This window comes from Bos indicus, chromosome 22 (assembly GCF_029378745.1).
Source record: "Bos indicus isolate NIAB-ARS_2022 breed Sahiwal x Tharparkar chromosome 22, NIAB-ARS_B.indTharparkar_mat_pri_1.0, whole genome shotgun sequence".
NCBI classification, from domain to species: domain Eukaryota; kingdom Metazoa; phylum Chordata; class Mammalia; order Artiodactyla; family Bovidae; genus Bos; species Bos indicus.
Window position 1 is genome coordinate 49,573,580 of NC_091781.1, and position 23,478 is coordinate 49,597,057.

General features: G+C 40.5%; 1 protein-coding gene across 11 annotated transcripts in view; it reads right to left on the bottom strand.

Annotated features, from left to right (window-relative positions):
* Positions 1 to 23,081, bottom strand: part of DOCK3 (dedicator of cytokinesis 3) — a 304,126-nt gene extending 281,045 nt beyond the window's left edge. For 10 of the 11 annotated variants that reach the window (XR_011563033.1, XM_070776617.1, XM_070776613.1 and 7 more), the window contains exon 1: positions 22,696 to 23,081. Coding sequence is in view for 10 of the 11 variants with exons in the window: in XM_070776617.1 (XP_070632718.1) it covers positions 22,696 to 23,080 (385 nt within the window). In the remaining variant the exon portion in view is untranslated. Of the gene's footprint in view, positions 1 to 11; positions 3,692 to 22,695 lie in introns of those variants that run through there. The other variant, XM_070776618.1, reaches the window with a different exon arrangement.
* Between the last annotated feature and the right edge of the window lie 397 nt (positions 23,082 to 23,478).

Consider the following 23,478-nt stretch of genomic DNA (forward strand, 5'->3'; position numbering starts at 1 on the left):
AAAGAATAAACCTGTTATTATAGACGGTTTCACTCTATTCTTCTCTTTATCTGTCAGGTACATCACATGTCACTGGTCACTGCGAGCTTCAAGAATTTGAAAAAGAACAGACACACATTCATACATAACTAAATCACTTTGCTGTACACCTGAAACTAGCACAACATTTTTTTATCAACTATACTCCAATTTGAAATTTTTAAAAAACTTTTTAAAGAAAGATAAAATAAATTCTGCCTACAAAGAATTTATCATTTCATTGGTGGTAGTGGGATAAGGAGTGTGAGATGAGAGGAAAAAAATGCACCATCCATATGGTGCTGCTGAGTCACTACAGTCGTGTCCAACTCTGTGCGATCCCATAGACGGCAGCCCACCAGGCTCTCCCGTCCCTGGGATTCGCCAGGCAAGAACAATGGAGTGGGTTGCCCTTTCCTTCTCCAATGCATGAAAGTGAAAAGTGAAAGTGAAGTCGCTCAGTCGTGTCCGACCCTCAGCGACCCCATGGACTGCAGCCTTCCAGGCTCCTCCATCCATGGGATTTTCCAGGCAGGAGTACTGGAGTGGGGTGCCATTGCCTTCTCCACCATATGGTGCTACAAGACCTGTTTGCTCCGAGATCCACTCTCTGTCCTCCTCCCCCGCACTCTATGCCCAGGGGAGCCTGTTCTCACAGGCAGCATCAACAGCCTCCTCCCTGCCCCATGGCTGGTTGGGTAAAGTGGGTGGAGAACACTGTCAGATGCTGGAGGATTGGTGAGATTGGGATGTTTATTCCTGCAGGGGTCTGGAGTGCGGCTGCATCCCTCCAATGAAGGATGTGGATTTCCCAGGTGGCGCAGAGGTAAAGAACCTGCCTGCCAATGCAAGAGATGCAGGAGACTCAGGTTCAATCCCCGGGTCTGGAGGACCCCCTGGAGGAGGACATGGCAATCCACTCCAGTATTCTTGCCTGGAGAATCCCATGGACAGAGGAGCCTGGCGAGCTACAGTCCACAGGGTCACGAAGAGTTGGACATGACTGAAGCCGCTGAGCACACACACAGATGCATAGCCAAGTTAGTGGCATAACCAGAAAGAGAGGAACTTTTCCAAATAATGTGTCAGAAGAAAGCAATTTGACTATATATCCCTAATGGAACATATTCTAAGGATTTAAAAAAAACTTCAAAAAAATCTTAGTCTGCTTTCACTAATCATACTGTGGATATAGTGATTAGTAGTGCTATTCTATGACTGTTGTGTGAGTACTGGAGAATAATCAGGTAAGTAATTATTCAGGAATTTCCTTTTAAGGTATAGAAAATGCAGATGTAAGATTTATGAAGTAAAGACAATGTAGTAATGCACAGTTCCGGATAAGGCCTACAAATAATGACAAATCTCTAGCACTAAAATTGTCATTTCTAAATATACTATTTCCCACTAAAAGGAACCAGGGCTCCTTGGGAAAAAGCCAAGTTTAGGACAGAAAATGCTTAACGTAAGTGTGGAATACCTTATCAAACTAAAAATCAAGGAAACTATGATTAATAGCTAAACTACTATGGTCAGGTCAAAAGAACTTTCAGCACCAGGAGAGTTCTACTACTCACTAAAAGGATAGTATATCAATATATTTACATTCATAAGTAATAAGACTGATGATTCCCCAAAAAGCTTATTGGTCACTTTTCAAAGGTTGCTAGGGAATCAATTTACTACTATGAAAATTCACAAAACAGCGGAAAAAACAGAACAGAAAAAAAAAAAAAGAAAACACGCTTTTCTAACACAAACTAGATCTCAGTATACCCACATAGTTGGCGAGAAGTTTCTCTATAAAAATACTCTAGACAACAGAGAAGTGTGGCAAAGGTAGAATATATCCATTTGGTGACTCCCAATAAATGGATGGGTATAGGAAATGATCATTGGTAGCTCTAACATCATGAAAAGAGGAGACAAGAAATTATATAACTACTAAAGAAAGTGCCACATGAAGAAATCATAAAACTCAAACCTGACTATGGTGATGCTTACAGAAATGTCAACTTAAAGGAAATACTGAGAATAAGGAGCATATTAAATGAATTCACAGAAATATGATTAGCAAGATTCAGATCATGAGACCAAAAAATGCAGTTTCTTTAACAAAACACTGCAAGGAAAAAAAAAAAGAGATGGAAAACTCAATAAAACAGCCTTCAGCTGTATCAACTCCATATACAGTAGTACTAAAAATTAACAAGACACTTAGGAATAAATTTAATCAAACAGGTACTGAAAACTACAAAACACTGCTAAGAGAAATTAAAGATCTAATTAAGTATAAAGACACCCCATGTTCATGGATTGGTAGAATTAAGATGACACTACTACCCAAGGTAGTCCACAGATTCAATGGAATCTCTATTAAAATCCCCAAGATAGAAAAACACATCCTAAAATTCATATGGAATTTCAAGAGACCCAAATATCCAAAACGATCTTCACAAAGTTGGACAACTCTCATTTTCAACCTTCAAAACTTACTACAAAAGTACAGTAATCAAAATAGTGTATGGTACTGGAATAAGGATTATATGAATCAACGGAAAATATATTATGTTCCCTATATATGAACATTCAAGTTGTGAACCTTCAAAGATGAAAATGTGCATTTGCATGTCCAACTATGTTAGTTCACATCTGGCGTACACTGTCACGTGTGTGCATACTCTACAAGTGGTTATGCTTTTGTGTAGTTTACTGTAAAGTATTATACAGAATGGGGCTTCCCAAGTGGCTCGGTAGTAAAGAATCCACCAGCCAATGCAGGAGACACAGGAAACACGGGTTTGATTCCTGGGTCAGAGGAATCTGAAGGAGGAAAGGGAGCCTGGAGGAGGTAATGGCAAGCCCACTCCAGTATTCCTGCCTGGAGAATACCATGGACAAAGGAGCCTGGCAGACTGTAGTCCATGGGTCACAAAGGAGTCAGACATGACTTAGTGACTAAACAATAATAACATAATTAATATATGTTAAGTACTTAGAATAGTACCTGGTACAAAGTACTATGTGTTTGAAATTATTATTCTTCTATTTACTTTTTAAAGTATATAATACATACATATATTGTATACATATATTGTCACCCTGCTTATTTAACTTATATCAGAGTACATCATGTGAATGCCAGGCTGGATGAAGCACAAGCTGGAATCAAGATTGCTGGGAGAAATATCAATAACCTCAACGCAAATGACACCACTCTTATGGCAGAAAGTGCAGAGGAACTAAAAAGCCTCTTAATGAAAGTGAAAGAGGAGTGAGAAAAAGTTGGCTTTTTCACTCAACTTTCAGAAAACTAAGATCATGGCATCTGGTCCCATCACTTCATGGCAAATAGACGGGGAAACAGTGACAGACTTTATTTTGGGGGACTCCAAAGTCACTGCAGATGGTGACTGCAGTCATGAAATTAAAAGACGCTTACTCCTTGGAAGGAAAGCTATGACCAACCTAGACAGACAGCATATTAAAAAGCAGAGACATTACTTTACCAACAAAGGTCCATCTAGTCAAAGCTATGATTTTTCCAGTAGTCATGTATGGACGTGAAAGTTGGACTATAAAGAAAGCTGAGCACCAAAGAATTGATGCTTTTGAACTGTGGTGTTGGAGAAGACTCTTTTTTTTTTTTTTTTTTTTTTAAAGTTCACTAATGATTTTTTTTTTTTTTTATTCCTTTATTTCTCATGTGTTCCCCATCCTGAACCCTCCTCCCTCCTCCCTCCCCATACCATCCCTCTGGGTCGTCCCAGTGCACCAGCCCCAAGCATCCAGCATCGTGCATTAAACCTGGACTGGCATCTCATTTCATACATGACATTTCACATGTTTCAATGCCATTCTCCCAAATCTTCCCACCCTCTCCCTCTCCCACAGAGTCCATAATCCTGTTCTATACATCAGTGTCTCTTTTGCTGTCTCGTATACAGGGTTATCGTTACCATCTTTCTAAATTCCATATATATGCGTTAGTATACTGTATTGGTGTTTTTCCTTCTGGCTTACTTCACTCTGTATAATAGGCTCCAGTTTCATCCACCTCATTAGAACTGATTCAAATGTACTCTTTTTAATGGCTGAGTAATACTCCATTGTGTATATGTACCACAGCTTTCTTATTCCTGGACATGGAAGCAACCTAGATGTCCATCAGCAGATGAATGGAGAAGACTCTTGAGAGTCCCTTGGACTGCAAGGAGATCCAACCAGTCCATCCTAAAGGAAATCAGTCCTGAATATTCATTGGAAGGACTGATGCTGAAGCTGAAACTCCAATACTTTGGCCACCTGATGCAAAGAACCAACTCATTGGAAAAGACCCTGATGCTGGGAAAGATTGAAGGAGGGAAGAGAAGGGGACCAAAGAGGATGAGATGGTTGGATGGCATCACCGATGCGATGGACATGAGTTTGAGTGGGCTCCAGAAGTTGGTGATGGACAGGGAAGCCTGGAGTGCTGAAGTCCATGGGGTGGCAAAGAGTCAGACACAACTGAGCAACTGAACGGAACTGAACTGAATATACACAGAAAGAGTGTGTAATATCAAAACATTTATGGCAGTTACCTGGGCTGGGTGAGGAGAGAAGTGGGGATACACTTGGGGGAATTGAGTTAAGAGGCTTTAAGAGTACTACTTTCTATAGTTTTTTAAAAGCTGTATGGATTTTTTAAAATTATGTACACTGTATTTGCCAATACCATGTATAATAAGCACACTGCATCCATGGAAAGGCATTCTACAATGTCTTTAAAGTTGTACTCTTTTCAGTATAATTCTAGTAATACAAAAATATCATAGGATCAACACTAAAATGTATTCTCTTCTACTTGAAATAAAAGAAACCATCATTGCTAAATCTTTTAGTACAAACACTAGCCATCAGAAGAGAATTCTGAGTCTTCCCTTTTATTTTTAATTTTTTAACAACACACTAAAATTTATTCTACAAACAAAATTATTTGAGCAGGAAATTTATCCATTTTATCTCATAAAAATTATCAACAAGTAATTCTTAAAAGTAGCTGCCACGTAAAGCAAATTAAGCAAGTGAGTCTCTACTTTTAAATGAAAACCAGCTACTTACAAAGTAAGAACTATTGGGTGATCTTTTTGTATTTCTAGCTAAGAGCACTTCAAATTAAAGACCATCTTTTTAAAATGTGCTTCAAAAACACTACAGGCAAAGAGAAAAATTTAAGGGGGTGAACATGCTTTAATATAAGACATAAGCTAGATATCTCAACTGAGTCCCAAACAAAATTCAGTCATGAGGTGGGGAAGAGAGCTGGTAATGTCTGGTGAGACAGGAGAAGAATAAAGATTTTAAAAGGTGGCTTGCAGAGTGATAAATGGGGAAGCTAAGAGTAGAGGGATGAAGGACAGATGGAAGAGGACAGCAAGGGGTCAGTCTCCCATCCTGGTCAAAGAGACAGTGAATTATTAGGGAGAGATATACACGGAGAAGAAAATGGCACCCCACTCCAGTACTCTTGCCTGGAAAATCCCATGGACGGAGGAGCCTGGTAGGCTGCAGTCCATGGGGTCGCTAAGAGTCAGACACGACTGAGCACATTCACTTTCACTTTTCACTTTCATGCATTGGAGAAGGAAATGGCAATCTACTCCAGTGTTCTTGCCTGGAGAATCCCAGGAATGGGGGAGCCTGGTGGGCTGCCGTCTCTGGGGTCACACAGAGTGGGACACGACTGAAGCGACTTAGTAGCAGCATAAACAGAGGGGGCCTTCCCCAGTGTGTCAGTGGTAAAGAATCCACCTACAATGCAGGAGACATGAGTTCGATTCCTGGGTAGGGAAGATGCCCCAAAGGAGGGCATGGCAACCCACTCCAGTATTCTGGCCTGGGGAATCCCATGCACAGAGGAGCCTGGCAGGTTACAGTCCATAGGGTCCCAAAGAGTCAGATACGACTGAGCTACTGAGCATGCACACATGCACAGACAGAAGAGTTAAAGCTTTCTCTCCAAGAAGTTGAGACTCAGGAGCACAAGCAGTGCACACACTGCAGCTCCAGCACTGATTTAGAGCACAGGTATCAAAAACCTCAGTTACAAAGGCAGGTTGAGAATTCTCAGTAATTAAAAATATATATATATATGATTAGAAGAAAAAAATATTAACATGTAGCACCATACTTCAGTTTTAGAACCTGTTTCTGTCATTTACCTAATTAAAATAAAGAATTTAAAATAAAATGCAACCCAAGGTATTAGTTCCATTTACTTTATGAGCTAATAAAAATGTAAAGATCATTTCCTCAATCAATAATCTATTTCCAACTTACAATCTCCAAATACCACAGAGAAAAATACTCTCATATGTATCAAAGTTAGTAAGTCATTTATAAAGCAATAATGCCTACTACAACACAATATTTTCTTACTGAAACTATACATAAACTCTAATCTAGAGTTAGTAAAGATTAGTACAGTGTACTTATTTTATTTTACTGAAGAGGAAAATAGAAGGTAGTTAAGTGATTTGTTCGCAATCCTTATAGATTTTCCATGTGAGGAACAGTAGTGCCTAGTTCCTGTGAAAATAAATTCTATTATTCTTTTATCTCTTTCTCCTGAATCTAAAATCACTCTTATGCTCCTCCATTTCCATTCCTAAAATTGCTTTTTCCCTTGATTAAAATGTTGCATTGGCTCCCTACTGCCCACAGAATAAAAGCCATATTCCTCCTTGCATCCAAGGCCCTTGACACTCTTGGCCAAACCTGCCCTCTCAGTCTCCTCCCAACGACAGAAGACGTGGTCTAGTCACTGTTCTGCAAAACAATTCTCCAGCACATAACCTTGCACGAGCCTCCCTTTCATACGTCACTGTTTCCTACTGCCTGGATCCTCTCTCCTGCTTCCTCTCCACTGACAAAAATCCTATCCACTCATCAAGACTGTTTTTGCACTGTTGGAAATGAATCTTCCAGGCCCTGAAGTCCTCTGGCACATTCTACTTCTATCACATGACTGACCTTAATTGTAGCTTCGAGTATATGTGCATCAAGGAGCCCTCTCACTTTACTGTTCTGTATGCCCAGCATTCCTAACTCTCATGTTTTACAGAAATTGTCCCACTCTATATGATTTCAGTGGGGCTATCAGTCAGACCCTCTCCACCGCCTCCAAGTAGGCATGTAAAATAGACTGGGCCACGCCATTCACTCCCTGAATCTTCCCAACAGGAGCTAACTCTTTCCTATCCCATCATGCACTGTAAAGATGTAACCCCAGAGCTGCCAGGAGCTATGGTCCCCAAAGTGAAAACAGTAAATTTTTTGAAGTTAATGACTGCAAAAAATAATTCAACACATAGGCATATACCAAAATGTAAAATGGAAACACAGATATCCTGATATGTTGAGGCCCTGATCCCAGTCTTCTGAGGTCAGATCCATTCACACCTTTTTTAGTTATATGAACCAGTAAATTCTCCTTTCTGCTTCAGTTTCAGATGGATTTCTAATAATTATAATTGAAAGAATCCCCGTGGAAAACAGTATGGAGGTTTCTCGGAAAACTAAAAATAGAATTACCGTATGATCCAGCAATCTCACTTCTGGGCATAGATCCAGACAAAACCATTATGTAAAAAGATACATGCACCCCTATGTCCACAGCAGCACTATTCACAATAGCCAAGACGTGGGAACAATCTCAGTGTCCACCGACAGACGGATGGATACAGAAGACATGGCACATATATACAATGGAATATTGCTTGGCCATAAAGAGTAAAATAATGCCATTTGCAGCTACATGGATGAACCTAGAAATTACCATACTAAACAAAGAAAGTCCAAAAGAGAAAGACAAATACCAGGTATTCAATAAATATTTCTAGACTAATTCCTATCTTCCGGTGGTTTTACATAAGAGTCAATGATACAGTGTTGTTTTTTTTTAAGACTTTTTAGGGAATCAGTGTCTGAATTCAAGACCCAAAGAGCCAAACTGTATGAGTTTGAGTAAGTTACCAGATGCCTCTGACCTTGGTGATGCCATCTGAAAAATAAGAACACTGTGTTACGTTATGGTCCCTTCTAGATCTAAAGTTCCATAAATATATAATTATTAGCTAAAAATTCTTGTCTACTTGCATTGTTTTAACTACTAACTTCATAAAACTTCCTTAATCTAATTTTCACAATCATCTAGATTAAAGGTCTTGAAAGTAGGTAGATCTGTATAATCTTCCTTCATTGTTCCCCAGAACCTCAGTTCAGTTCAGTCGCTCAGTTGTGTCTGATTCTTTGTGTCCCAGAGCCTAGTACATACCAGATCTTCTGTAAATGTCTACTAAATCAATAAAAGAATCCATTTGAAGTATCTTCACTTTCCAGTTTGACTTGTATTTTGAATTTCATGTTACTACCTGTTTTTCATTACCTCAGGAAACCTCCTCCTCTCCTTCTGTCAAGAAACAAAGTTTAACTTTCTTTTCCCTTTTGTGGTTCCTGCAACAAACTATAGTTGATACCATCTTGCCAATCCCTGTAACATGTAATCTCAGTATCATCTTTATCCTCCACCTTCTAATCACAACTGAAAATAATTTCAAACTCTATTTTCAGAGCTGAATTGTTTAATAATTTCTATCAACTTATATCTTCATTTAAATATGTTTGAAAGGCTTTCGCCAGTCTACAATAATTGCATGAGTTCAATGTGGAGTTTATTTTAAACTACATATTCTCTATGAAGTGAACAATTAGGGACTATCCAGAAAAAACATCCCGAAGTTAAAGTATATTTAAGAACCACTCTAGGGGCTTCTTTGATGGTCCAGTGGTTAAGAATTCAGCTGCCCATGCAAGGGACACACGTTTGACCCCTGGTCTGGGGAAATCCCACCTGCCATTGGACAACTAAGCCCGTGTGCCACAACTACTGAAGCCCGAGCACCTGGAGTTTGTGCTCCACAATGAGAAGCCACCGTGATGAGAAGCCACTGCCTGCCGCAACTAGAGAAAGTTCATGCACAGCAACACAGAACCAGCACAGCTAAAAATAAAAATGTTTTAAATGGGCAAAGTACTGAGTAGACATTTCTCCAAAAACAATACACAAATGGTCAATAAACACATGAAAAAATGCTCGACTTCACTAATTATTAGGGAAAATGCAAATCAAAACCACAGTGAAATACCACTTCACACCCATTTGGATAGCCATTTATAAAAAGCTTTTTTTAAAAAAATAACAAGCATTAGCAAGGATGTAAAGAGACTGGAATCCTTGTGCATTGCTCATGGGAAAGTAAAAATGGTACAGACAATACAGAAAATAGTATGGGTGGTTCCTCAAAAAAACTAAACATAGAATTACCAAATGCTAAGTAATTCCAAAGGATTTAAAAACAGGTAGTCAAACAGGTACTTGGATGCCAAATGTTCATTACAGCATTATTCACAACAGTAAAAGAACAACCCAAGAGTCCATCAATAAAGAATAGGTAACCGGGAGACTGGAACCATCTTACATACACTACTATGTATAAAACAACGAATGAGAACTTACTGCATAGCACAGGGAGCTCTACTTGGTGCTCTGTGATGACCTAAGTGGGAAGGAAATTCAAAAAAGAGGGGATATGTGTACACATACGGCTGATTCACTTTGCTGTACAGCAGAAACTGGCACATCAGTGTAGAGCAACTATACGCCAATAAAAAGTAATAACAATAAACAACCCCTCCTTCTTCCTGGTTTTCCTCATGATAACAAGATGGCTATCACAGCTCCAGATGTCTTACCTACATGCAGCCATCCAGAGGGGAAACTGCCCCCTGCACAGACCAAATCTGCATTAGGCTGTATTACTCCCAGATCACTGTCTCTGTTCCAAAGTCAGGTCTTCCTATGGAGTGCAGCCTTGGCCATGAGTTAGTTCTTTTAACAGGCCTAAGGTTTTCATAAAGGCACTAAATCTCACTCCAAAGGAAAGCAAAGGGGCCACTTCTGTCTTTCACAGAGTTGATTACCCAGTTTTCCATGCACAAGTTCAATTCAGATTTAGCTTGAAAATGCATAACTAGGGAAAGAAGTAAAGGGCAGAGTGGCTGGCAAATAGGGAAAGATAAAGAATAATACTTGAAGTAGCTACAGAGAACAGAAATGAAGGGAGTTAGAAAGAATATCAAAACAAAACTATTATTTCAAGTCACTGATACCAAGCTGATGGAGTCTCACACATCCTCAATCCACCCTCATCTGTTCCTCTCCGTGCATGCTCGGTCGTGTTCAACTCTTTGTGACCCCATGGACTGTTGTCTGCCAGGCTCCTCTGTCCATGGAATTTTCCAGGCAAGAATACTGGAGTGGGTTGCCATTTCCTACTCCAGGGGATCTTCCTGACCCAGGGACCAAAACCATGCCCGTGCATCTCCTGCATTGGCAAGTAGATTCTTTACCACTAGCACCACCTGCAAATTTGGAAAACTCAGCAGTGGCCAAAGGACTGGAAAAGGTCAGTTTTCATTCCGATCCCAAAGAAAGGCAATGCCAAAGAATGCTCAAACTACTGCACAACTGCACTCATCTCACACGCTAGTAAAGTAATGCTCAAAATTCTCCAAGCCAGGCTTCAGCAATATGTGAACCGTGAACTTCCTGATGTTCAAGCTGGTTTTAGAAAGGCAGAGGAACCAGAGATCAAATTGCCAACATCTGCTGGATCACGGAAAAAGCAAGAGAGTTCCAGAAAAACATCTATTTTTGCTTTATTGACTATGCCAAAGCCTTTGACTGTGTGGATCACAATATAGTGTGGAAAATTCTGAAAGAGATGGGAATACCAGACCACCTTATCTGCCTCTTGAGAAATTTGTATGCAGGTCAGGATGCAACAGTTAGAACTGGACATGGAACAACAGACTGGTTCCAAATAGGAAAAGGAGTATGTCAAGGCTGTATATTGTCACCCTGCTTATTTAACTTATATGCAGAGTACATCATGAGAAATGCTGGACTAGAAGAAACACAAGCTGGAATCAAGACTGCCGGGAGAAATATCAATAACCTCAGATATGCAGATGACACCACCCTTATGGCAGAAAGTGAAGAGGACCTAAAAAGCCTCTTGATGAAAGTGAAAGTGGAGAGTGAAAAAGTGGGCTTAAAGCTCAACATTCAGACAACGAAGATCATGGCATCCGGTCCCACCACTTCATGGGAAATAGATGGGGAAACAGTGGAAACAGTGTCAGACTTTATTTTTCTGGGCTCCAAAATCACTGCAGATGGTGACTGCAGCCATGAAATTAAAGGACACTTACTCCTTGGAAGGAAAGTTATGACCAACCTAGAGAGCATATTCAAAAGCAAAGACATTACTTTGCCAAGAAAGGTTCGTCTAGTCAAGGCTATGGTTTTACCTGTGGTCATGTATGGATGTGAGAGTTGGACTGTGAAGAAGGCTGAGCACCCAAGAATTGATGCTTTTGAACTATGGTGTTGGAGAAGACACTTGAGAGTCCCTTGGACTACAAGGAGATCCAACCAGTCCATTCTGAAGGAGATCAGCCCTGGGATTTCTTTGGAAGGAATGATGCTAAAGCTGAAACTCCAGTACTTTGGCCACCTCGTGCAAAGAGTTGACTCACTGGAAAAAGACTCTGATGCTGGGAGGGATTGGGGGCAGGAGGAGAAGGGGACGACAGAGGATGAGATGGCTGGATGGCATCACTGACTCGATGGACGTGAGTCTCAGTGAACTCTGGGAGTTGGTGATGGACAGGGAGGCCTGGCGTGCTGCGATTCATGGGGTCGCAAAGAGTTAGACATGACTGAGCAACTGATCTGATCTGATCTGATCTGAGCGCCACCTGGGAAGTCTATATTCCCACCACCACCACCCCCAAATTCCCAGAAAGCATCACAGCCAGATGAGAAAAGTAATAAACAAACAAGAGAACCACTGAATGGAATTCGTGATTTTCCTTGGGATTTCAGTAAGAAAGCAAACAAGCATCACTGTATTATTGTTATAATGACTTGTTTGCATTAACAACATCCAATAGTCAGAAAATCCAGTTAAACAATTGATGCCAAAGAAGTTGAAATGGTAGTACAGGACACTATTTTTGTAATGCTTCAGAATTTATTCCTCCAAGCCTGTATCAACTTTGAAATTTCTGAAGATACAAATCTGTGGAGAAAATGATGCCCCATACTTTCGAGAGTGCAGAGAAGCAAGTACTCTTACTGTCCTGGTAATAGTTAATTTCTAACAACCAACTGCGCAGAAGTAGATTAGATAAATCACAGTACCTAACACAATGCCTGACGGAATAGCAGTCATTAAAACAATGACATTCCAGTTATAAGAAAAGGTTTGTAGTAGAACAGATTTAAAACAAAAACTGTTGGGACTTCCTTGGTGATTAAGACTCTGCACTTCCACTGTAGCAGGCACGGGTTCGATCCCTGGTCATGGAACTAAGATTCCACATGCCATGCAGCCTGGCCAAAAAATAAATTACTTGTGCTTTAAAAAATAAAAGACTTTTATGACAATATAAACAGTACAGTCCTAAATTTATTTTAAATGCCTGCATCAGAAAAAAAGACTGGAAAGATATTCCAGCATGTTTTGAGGGGTTATGTCTGAAAAATAAATCGTATCTTAAAAGTAAGATATCACCCTTATTTTCTTTTTTGTGTATTTTTCTGTATTTACTGGCATGTCTATAATGAACCTGTATCTTATGTAATCAGAGCGGAAATGTTATAGAAAAAAAAAAACCTCAAATGTATTCAACATATTGAATTCACAATACAGGGCAGAACAAAACATATTATTTATATTAAACTCCAACAAAAATCTTTTCTTGGTATTTTTAAAGGTTTAACCTTTAGTTTACAGGAAAAGTCATTCATCTAACACACAGCTTCCCCAAAGGTGTCAGATGAAAGACATTGTTGCAGTTAGTTCAAACTGCATCCCAATTATCTGCTACAAGTTTTCTGAATCACTGCCATGATAACTGTGAAACTCTAGGTGAGATGGATTCACACTGGAATCCTACAGGCTTCCACCCAAAAATCAGTCATCTAAACTCAGCCACAGGCAGTAAACCTTCCTAATAGGTTCAAGAAAGAGAAAAGCTGAGAAAAAAAAAATTGTATTCATGATGTCACCAATTTCTAATAGTAAATATTATGAGACTAACAGCCTGCCTTTTAAAATACTATCAGGATCAACAAAGCAAAATAAAACTCTTCACTAAATTGGGGTCCTAATTAAGCATTTATTGATCCCTCACTATGTGCTAGGTCCTGGGGTTACAAAACATGAAGACAAAATTCCTTGTCCTTGAGAAGCTCAATCCCTCCAGGCAAAGAGATGCAATTAAGCATGATCTAAAAGGATAAGTGCCATAACTAGAGGTTGGTACCAACTGCTGCAGGAGCAAGAAGCAGTGCTTATTACTGGGCAGAGCTGGGGAAGGCCTCAAAGAAGAGGTGACATTTCAGTTTTTTAAGGTGGCATTCCTCAGGCAGAGAAAGGCAGTCGCTGCATTCTTGTCATATTATAAGAACTGAGCAAAGTGACAAAGGTAGCAAAGTGTTAGGTTTGTCTGGAAAAGGGTGAGTTGTCCAGCGTATCTAAGGTGTCGGCGATGTGGAAAGCAAACAGAAACAAACGGTGCCTCCCTTCCTCCAGTTCGTGAAGATGGAAACAGACTTCGGGTCTTTTTAATGCTAATGTATCTTTGGCATTTCCCACACTGAAAAGAAAGGCCACACAGACCTCTTAGCAGCACCCTTCGTCCGAGGCCATAAACCCCGCTCTGGCCAGGAGCCCACCCAACCCCAAACACTCTCAGGTTCACAGGTGGCACAGGCACGGCTGGCACTGTCAAGAAATGTTCCATAAGTCACCCAAATAATGTGCACTCAAAACACAACAAAGCAGAATCTACTCCTTTATAAACTGGACATTTCCCTCTAGGTAATAAATTTTTTTTCCCTATTCTGTTCAACATTTTTATCAGCTCACTTGGAAAAGGTCAAAAAGCAGGTTTATCAGTTGCGTAGGTAAAAAAGTTCAAGGAAATAACAGGTGGGATGACAAACCCAAGCTACAAAAAAGACTTGACAAGTTGTACTAATAAGCCAAATACAGGGAACCTACTCCTCAACTTAGGACCAACGGGAGGAGCCATATATGCTCTCCCTTAATGAAATGTAACGAAAATAAATGTAAAATCTTTTTTAAATGAAACTAAAGTTTTACATTCATGTCTATTATCAATAGCACACGTTCAGGATGCAAGAGATCTAGCTTGACTTCAGTTCATATGAAATAAAATCTAGAACTTAGCTGTTATGAAACCAATATGAGTAATTAGTGTGATGAAATTAGATGAAATTAGATATTTGGAGATGAAAAGTCTCCAAATATCAGGTTTTATACCACATTAACAAAAAACATCCAATTCAATCCTACAAATACGTGTATGAAACCTTCTACATGCCTGGAACTGAGTAATATCTGTCAAGAACACAAAGAAACAGTTAACCCTGTGACACACAGGCTTAAACTGTGCAGGTCCATTTATATGCGAATTTTTTCAGTAAATACAGTACTTGTATTTTCATTTTACAGATCTCTAACTCAACTAAATGTGTGGGGAAATTTGTATTTAATTAGAGATCACAATATGTGGAATCAAAGGAACCAGGGTTGAAGTTCTGATTCTATTCAAATTGTTTCAGCTTCTTGCCCTAGGGTGAGTCATTTACCAACTCCTTTGTCCTTGAGACAGAAATAGAACACAGATTTTTGACCTTATGAGAGGTTGCCCCCAATCCCCTGCATTATTCAAGAGTCAATTGTAAATAAGCCACAATCTCTCTTTTTTTTTTTTTTTTTTACCACACCAGGCTAGCTCTTAAGAGTCCCGACCAGGGATCAAACCCGTGCCCCATGAAATGCACTGGAAGCACAGTCTTAACCAATGGACTGCCAGAAGTCCCAGCACAATCCCTACTTTTAAGAGTTTACAGCCTAAAGCAGAGTTTTTAAATGTGGGTCACAATATCAACTGAGTTGCCACCCATGTTTTTTAATGGAAATAGAAACGAACAGAAACACCAGAGTACACTCTACAAAGTACTATCTCATGAAACTTCTAACTTTTTCATGTGTGTGTATAGTGTAAACATATACACATAAGAGGTAATATTTTAAATGTTTATTGTAGATCATAGTCAAAAGTTAGAAGGACATTAATCTTATGGAAGAGGATCAGTTAAATATATCAGTACAAGATATGAAGTATCACAGAACTTGAATAAAGTCTACCTGATTGGAGAAAGACAGGGGTATGGTCAAGGGTCTAGAAAAAGATGTACAAAGACAGTAATATATGACAGAGCCTTAACAGATAGGAAAGAATCTGAGACGAAGATGGGGTTGGGAGGAGGTACCGCACGCAGAAAGAATAAAATGAACAAAGACATGAAGCAGCAATTAACAAGAAGGGTTTAATAGGTGGCACAGATCGTACTGGCACATGGCAGCAATGGTATAATTAAGTCCAGACAGAAGAACTTGGGGAAAGTTCAGTTTGGCTAAAGTGTAAAGTACAAGCAAGTCAGCAAATGCAGCTGAAAAATCAAATCTGAGCCGTAACATGCAAGTGCTAGGCACACAGCAAACACTTAGCCACTGGTCTTATTCACCATCCCTGGAGCCTTAAACCAGATCATCTTTAAGATGCCTCACAATTCTAAAATTTTATGAATAACTGAAGGGCTAAGACGGAAGTTATTTATACGTAGACACAGAACACAAACTTATAAGAAATTACAAGGAGTCTATTCAACAAGGAAGAATGTTCTCATCACAGCTAACAATAAAATGGGCCATCTCAAAAAGTGGTGAGGGCACTGTCATGAGATATATTTGAAGAAAAGTCAAAGTACGATACTAAGTCTGTAATATAAAGTTCTTCATTTATCATACAGTAGTTCTTCCATCAATTTTTGTTCTCATTCATCAATCGACAACAGCTCATGAATGAGTTCTGAAAAGAAAGGGAGAAACAGATGGAAGCAGGAGGTTGGGGTTTTACTCCCATTGTAGATAAGTGGAAAAACAGAAAGTTTCTGAATGACAGTTCCCAACATAGTCATTATTTTTACTAGAATGTCCTAATGTGTGATATAGCAAGTCAACTCAGGTACTTGGGCCACAGCTAAAATAATTTGGCAATGTACTTCTGAAAAAAATTTTAAAGTTCCCAGAACCTTTATGTGGAAAAAAAAAATCTTGCTTTTCTATACAAAATCTGTCAAGAGGGGGTATGTAAGAGTCCTTAGAGCATAATCATAATAAACAGATTTGTTCATTATGGTAAAAGTATAACATTGCAATTAAAGTCCTAATATAGCATATCCAATAATGCTTACACACTGAGAATAAACTCAGATCATTCTTCTCATCAAGAATAAAGATGCAATAATTCAAAAAAGATTCATAATACAAACCATTAAAAACTGAAATTCAGCACCAGAGTAAAAGTATGGGATGAATAAAAAGTACTTTCAACTTCAATGACCATTCTTTTGAGACATCATGCTTCAGAATGTGTCTAAAAATGACAGAAAATGGTGTCATTTACAATTAAGCTTTTTATTTCTAAAGCACATTCTCTCATAACACTGCATGTTAAAATTATCTGTAACATTTGTATAGTCTATAAAATATTGTTCCATATTGACTTTTCTGTTAAAATGTTGATAATTTCCTGCTGATTATTTCCTGCTTACAGAATGGCAGATCAAAACAAAGCCATCTTGATTTAAGGAGGCACTCAATAAACATTTGCTGAAATCAACGATTTCCTTCTCTACTAAAAATGCCTCTTTAAAAAGAGGACAGTAGTTACTCCTGGGCATATACCCAGAGAAAAATATGGTCTGAAAAGATAAACGCATCCCAACCTTCACTGCAGCACTGTTTACAACAGCCAAGATACGGAAACAACTTAAATGTTCACTGACAGAAGAATGGATAAAAGGATGTGATACACACATACAATGGAATACTACTCTGCCATTAAAAAGAATAAAATCATTCCATCTGCAGCAATATGGATGCACCTAGAGATTGTCATACTGGGTGAAGTCAGACAGAGAAAGAAAAATATCATATGATATCATTTATATGGAGAGTCTTAAAAAATAATACAAATGAACTTATTTACAAAACAGAAACAGACTCACAGACTTAGAGAAGGAACTTATGGTTAGCAGGGGGAGGTGATGCAGAGGGATAGTCGGGAAGTTTGAGATTGACATGTATTTTTAAACACACTGCTATTCTTAAAATGGATAACCCAACAAGGACCTACTTAGAGCATAGGGAACTGTACTCAATATTCTGTAACAATCTAATGGGGGAAAGAATTTGAAAAAGTATGTACAACTGAATCACTTTGTTGTACACCTGAAACTAACAACATTGCTAATTAACTGTGCTCCAATATAAAATAAAAAGTTTTTAAAAAAGGAGGGTAATAGTACCCAACATACTCCTCGGGGCTGTTAAAAACCTGCCTTCTGAATTGTCAAGCCTTGAATCTGTTCCCATCAGCAATGCAAATCATTATATCCAGAAGCAGAACAATAAATACTATGCAGTCTTATAAAAATGCCTAGTATAGAAATAAATGTTCTTAAATATAACTATCCAATTTAAGTTTGGAAGCCTTTATTTTCTGAGCCAGAGACACACACTGCTGACAAATTCTTTTCAGAGATAACATGGTATAACAAAAGCAGCTATGGATCAGAATCCCAAAGTCCTAGGTTCAAATCTCAAATCTGCACTTCATTGGCTTAAGTATCTTTAGTCAGTCACTTAATTTCTTTCTGCTGAGGTTTCTTTCTCATCTGTTAAAAAAAAAGTGGGGACAGGTGATATTATGGTGTCAGGCTCAAGCAGGATCATGACATGGAAGTTTCCCTATAAACACTAAACTCCTGACCATAAAACATCAAGCACATCCCCACTTTCCAGAACAAAATTAAGTCCTGGGTATGTGACATCTTCTCTACCTCTGATGGATGCTTTACCTCTGAGAGGTACGGGGCCCTTTCTGAGGCTTCAAAGGACAGGATTCCCTGACAAGGCAAGTAACCGAAGAGCCCATGCCCGCCCACTGTTCCAGGGTTGCGTCCATTTACCAGCAGACTTAGTGAGATTCTGGGAACACTGGTTCTTTCAGATCTGGTTTCATAGACCCAGTCCCTTCCTACCTTCACATGCCTCTACACCACAGGCTTATTAGAAGTTAAATTTCTTTTTAAGATTCAGGGCTTTTTTTAAGTTTATTTTTTTCTTCTATCTGGGGAAAATCAAACCAGAAGGAAATCAGGTAAAAATCAGGCAGAAAATATGCATTGTTTTTAAATAAGAAAAGAAATAATTATGACATCACAAAACTAAAATAGTGGTATTCTGGTCAGTAATGAGGAAATTTTTTTTCATAGACTGCTAAGTGGGGATTAAAAAAGAATAAGCAGTAATCACTCTTAAATCATTACAAAATTTACCTCATGCAGTAGAATAAAAAAGACGACTTATGATGCAGCTTCCACTTAGTGGCCAAACTAAAACACATATACTCAAACCTGCTATTCTATTTTAGGAGTTTAATTACAAACTCTTATTTCATCTATTGGTGGTGTTTACTGCTGCTGCTGCTGTTAAAGGGTGAGAAAAGTATTTGCTTGCTCTCTGGTTTCTATACTTGGTAGTTTGGGTGCAATCAACATGGGAAAAGACAGGTGTTTCACAAAAATGGTTGGATTTTTTTCTCACCTAATGCACTTTAGAATACAAAGCTTCCTGAAAAGGTAAAATTAAGAATGGAAAGATGCAAGGCTTTCCAAGTTATTTATGGCAACAGAACTGGAAAGCAGAGAATCCCTAAAAGGGAGAGAGAGACCTAAGGAGTCAGAACACAGGTTACAAGGGTTCAGTAAAGAACAGCTCCTTGTAATACTAGAGAATGGCAGTAAAAGGTCAAGTATATGACAAAACATTACCCACTGACCAGAAGAAAATTAACAGGAATATTCAACTGCTGAAGGACAAAAAGGACTAACAATCTCTGAGATCCAGTTTCATCATCTGTATAACGAAAACAACCTTAGGACTGCCACCCCCAGCACTGACCAGCCCATCACTGATCTTCAAAAAAGGATAGTTTCTTCTGCAAGCCAGAAGGGAATGGCACAATAGACTTAAAGTGATGAAAGGGAAGAAACTACAGCCAAGAATACTCTACCCAGCAAGACTCTCATTCAGATTTGACGGAGAAACCAAAAGCTTCCCAGACGAGCAAGAGTTATGAGAATTCAACACTACCAAATCACCTTCACAATAAATGATAAAGAAACTTCTCTCGGTAGGAAACACAAGAGAAGGAAAAGACCTACACAAAATAAACTCAAAACAATTAAGAAAACGGTAATAGGATCATACATATGGATAATTACCTTAACTGTAAATGCACCAAACTTAAATGCACCAACCAAAAGACATAGACTGGGCAGATGAAAACATATGCATGGATGCACTTCCACTTGCCACATGACTCTACTTAACCCCCCAAACTGCATGTAATTATTTGTAACTGTAATGATCGTTTTTGTCTGGCTATTTATTGTGAAAACTGATAAACATCTTTAACTCTCGTGGGGGGAAAAAAAAAAGAGTAGTGTCCGCCCCTCCCTCTAAACTCAATCACAGAACATTACAATGGAAAAGAGAAATTCAGACATCACTTAGTCCCTAGTGAATAAATCAAATAATTTGAAATGTCACAACCTGTACAGAATTTGTATATCATAAAAGATTTTAAAGGCATTAAGGTATTGCTACAGAATCTCAAAAATCTTATCGAGGTCAAATACAGATGAACAGCTGCAGTGGGAGAGACTCCTCGGCCCTGCTGCAACAGAGGACTCCTTTCCTCACCAACATCTAAGCAACTTATCCAGATTGGTGGGAAGAATGTCTAAGTTCTCCCTCCTTGCTATAAGAATTGTGGATTAGCAAGCAGAGATAGAAATGTGTGCGCCAATCTGCTCGTAAAAATCAAAGTTGAAATGCAAAACATTTTCTCATAGGAATTAATGATAACAGATTTTCAGGCTAGCAATTAAACAATGCAGCTAACACTCCATTTTTAATTGACTGTTTTTCTCACTGTAAGTATAATGTTTAGGCTACTTTATAGACTGAACTAGCTTTTATGAAACGGCAAAGAAGTGTAACCCTAATATGCCTATGAAAAAAAATGTATTCTGGGTTTTGAACAATTCACACAGGAACTTTCAGACCACAGCTGAGGAAGAGATAGTAGAAGAAAGCTATGAGAGAAATAGGAAGGGAGTTTCTTTGGCAGAAAGGACAAATAAACTACACGAAATTACAATTGCTAATGTCTTCAGAATAACTCTCTCTCTCATTTAAGAAGCATTTAAGTCCTATCCTGTGCCCAATGCTGTGCCCCTCCACAGGGAAAAATTTTTCTAAAGCTAAACCCACAGTCCCAGAAATGCAGAAATTTCCTCCCATCTTCCTGAGTAAATCACACACCAAATCATAGTGCTTTGAGATTCACATATGCCTATCTTGATGACCTTGCACTGTCTCCATCTCAGAACCCACACACCTGAGGATATGCCTAGTGCAGTTATTACTCTAAGTACTGTACTAAGGGGAAAAGAAGAAATTAACATTTATTAAGCACTTGGTAGGCTCTCATTTGGTTTTCACAATCCTGTAGGTAAATATTATCCCCAACTTACACATTAAGAAAATGATGTTTAAAAAAAAAAAGAAAGAAAATGATGTTAAATAACTTGCCCACAACACCAGTAAAGAGAATCCAGGACTCAGAAATCTGCCAACTCTGCTACTCAGAGGTTCCTACCCAGAAGGAAAGAAATTATTACTTAGCTGCCAGTGGACAGTTGATCACTTTCACATCAATTACTTGTTTTTCTAATTAAGCAGGTCTGAGAGCAAATTATGGGAAAGATACACCACCAACTCTTCATGTCACAGAATATATTTAGTATTTAGGGAATGCTCCAAGAGAAAGGATAAAACGTTCCCAGAGGTGAATCCTAGCTTTCACATCATTTCTCAATCCCATCTCAACAGACTCTAGCACTAGGGCTCCTTTCAACACTTCCATCCTAGCCTGTATCAACATGCACTTGTCATTTAGTCGCTAAGTTGGGTCTGACTCTTGCGACCCCATGAACTGTAACCCACCAGGCTCCTCTGTCAGTGGGATTTCCCAAGCAAGAATAGCGGTGTCAGTTGCCATTTCCTTCTCCAGGGAATCTTCCTGACCCAGGGGTTAAACCCATGTCTCCCACACTGGCAGGTAGATTCTTTACCACTGAGCCACCAGGGAAGTCCCATTGTGCCCTTAGAGCATAACAGATTAAAAACTTCAGAAAGTTGCCTTTCAAAACAAGATTTTCTACCAGCACAGATCTCTCTGCAGGTCCTTAAATTTAAATAATTCAATTTCTACATAATTTGCCTGATGGGATTCCTAGACGTTTGTTACAACTGACAGTTTAAAAGTTACTTTGTAGTGAACTGTGAACTAAACCTTCATTGAGCTGCAGAAAATATGGGAAACAAAAGTCTACCTTCAGACAGATTTCACCATCTAAAATTTTCCATTAAAACTTCAGGGGGAAAAACCTGTACACTCATTTTTCTATCTAACTGAATAAGATGACAGGTGACTTACAATAATGCAATGTGGCTGAACTCTCTTGCATAATCACCACAAAACACACTGTAAAACTAATGTTCAAGCCCTTAAATTATTGAATATTCTTTTCAAAATAATTCAACACTGTAAGAATTATTTAGCTTCTGGAGTTTAACACTTGTAACAGATTTTTTTAAAGGGGATTTTAAGAGGAATAACGGTCTCATTTAAAAACAGATTCATCTGTTTCCTAACAAAACCATGACTATAATATACAATAAACACTGGGGCATGTGCAAGAACACTTCCTATTGTAACGTAATTACTCTTTCTAATATTGAAGGCAAAACAAAGTAAAACGGATCAAACATTTCCAGTCAAATGTCTGCAAAATTCTGAATAGAGAAAATGATGTCAACGTATTTTATCCCTTTTTTTTTTCCCTTAAGGTTGAGTCCAAAAATAAACAGTCATCCGGCTCATCAACTCAGGATCAGAAACTCATTAAAACTGAGGTTCGAGAGCAGAGAAAACAGATTCTCAGAAACTGGCTTCTTGGGTAAAACTGCCCCATGCCCCGCACCAGAAGCCTCGGGCGGCCGCCGGGGCCCTGCCCGCCCCTCCCGCCGGCCGCACCTGCCGAGGCTGCGCTGCCAGCGCCCCCTGCCGCCCTCCGCGCGCCTAGAGACCCGCTCCCACCCCCGCGCCTCGCGCCCGCGCCGCCCCCACCCCGCGCACACCTCGCGCCGAGGCCGCGCAGCCTGCGGGCCGCGGCGGGGGGCGCGCGGGCGCGAGTTGAGGCGGGGCCCGCACGAGGCCGAGAACACGGGCGCGTCCCCCGAACCCCCGCAGCGACCAGGCCAGAGCCTCACCTACCTACGCCGTATTTCTCTTCCTCTGTGGGGGTCCACATGGCCGGGCCGGGCGCGGCCCCGCGGGCGCGGCGACCGGGCGACAGCGCGGCGAGGACGGCCGCGGGCCCGGCTGTGGCGCACCGCGAGCCGAGGCGGGGGAGGTCAGGCGGCGCGGGGCAGTGGGCGGCGCATCCCTCACAGGCCGTCCGGGATGCCGCCGCCGCCACGTCTGGACCGTGAGGCTCCGCGGGCGGCCCGGCAGTCCTGGTCGACGCGGGTGAGGGCTTGCCACCTGTCCGTCCCCGCTGCTCTCGCGCCGCCGCTTCGTCCCTCACAGCTTCGCTGCTCGGCTCCCGGCGCCGCCGCGGTTCGGCTCGCCTCAGCGGGCTCGCAGGATGCCCGCGCATGCGCCGCTCCCCGGCGCGCGGGGGCTCGCGCCGCCCGGGCTCGCGCCGCCCGAGCCCGCGCGCGAGCCCCCACGCGCCGGCGCCGCCGCGCGCCAGCGGAGGGAAATCCGCGAGAGGCGATTGGACGGCCCGGCGGGGTCAGGACTGGCTCTCAGGCAGGCCTAAAGCCCTGGGTGGCCCCAAGCTCCGAAGGAGGCGGGGCTGGACAGGTGGGATGCCCTCGGGCCCCCACGGGCTTCGAGGTCCAATTCCTCCTGCACCCAGAGATCGCAAGTGGAGAGCAGAGAGCAAGGAAGAGGGAATAATACCGCTTTAAGACCCATTCAGCTGCCATCCACAGCCCCGTCACGACCCCATCCCTAAAAGATCCCTGGTCCCGCAGGGCGGGGTCGCCGTGG